The following is a 690-nucleotide window of genomic DNA, read 5'->3' as shown; positions in this document are numbered from 1 at the left end:
CAGCCGCCTCCTCTTCCCTCCCGGAGTGATGTATTCCTGCCGTTCTCCACTGATTACCATTTATAATGGTAATAATGCCCCTGAATTCCCTCGTTACCACGGGAGCAGTAAGTGCCAGTGCTTTCCCTTTCCCACTATTAAGTGACAAATGGGCTGATGCAGGAGAAATCAGGCTGGTCCTTTCCTCCCTAAACATCCTCATCCCATGAGCATGGAGCTGATGGCACCACCATGCTCAGCCTTTAAACAGTGGGGCAGGGGGAAAACAAAGCTTTGGAGCTATCAAACCCTGCCTGATAAACCTCACAGGAGAAGCAAGGGGCCGCTCAGCAGGGCGTGTGGGACCTCAGCCCTTGGGCTGGGGGGAAGAAGCACCATCTTCAGCACTTGGGCAGCAGGGACGTGGTGATGGACATGGTCCATCTCCATCCCCGTCATCCTGGAGCACCCAGACTCCAGGTCTGCCTCATGGAGTCAGAGAGTTCATGGCCTTGTAGCTGCTCCCAGTGTGTCACCACTGTCCCTCTGTCACCGCAGGGCTAGACACGTCCACCATCACGTCCTTCACCACCTCGGTGGCCCTGGACTATGAAGAGACATTCACTGCCACGGCCACAGGTAGGACGTCAGCAGCCACCCAGCTCCCCTTGTGCCATAGCCGGGGGCTTGCTGGAGGGGGACTGTGTCTCC

General features: G+C 56.8%; 1 protein-coding gene across 1 annotated transcript in view; it reads left to right on the top strand.

The window, feature by feature from the left end:
- Positions 1–690, top strand: part of LOC104404002 (scavenger receptor cysteine-rich domain-containing group B protein-like) — a gene marked incomplete at both ends in the record, with an annotated part of 4508 nt that overhangs the window by 3541 nt on the left and 277 nt on the right. The window contains one exon of the mRNA XM_010012320.1: positions 538–618. Within this exon, the coding sequence (XP_010010622.1) occupies positions 538–618 (81 nt within the window). The remainder of the gene's footprint in view (positions 1–537; positions 619–690) is intronic.

This window comes from Nestor notabilis, unplaced genomic scaffold, assembly GCF_000696875.1.
Source record: "Nestor notabilis isolate BGI_N333 unplaced genomic scaffold, ASM69687v1 scaffold21883, whole genome shotgun sequence".
Classification (NCBI taxonomy): Eukaryota; Metazoa; Chordata; class Aves; order Psittaciformes; family Psittacidae; genus Nestor; species Nestor notabilis.
The sequence above is the reverse complement of the archived record's forward strand: the minus strand, read 5'-3'. Positions and strand labels throughout refer to the sequence as shown.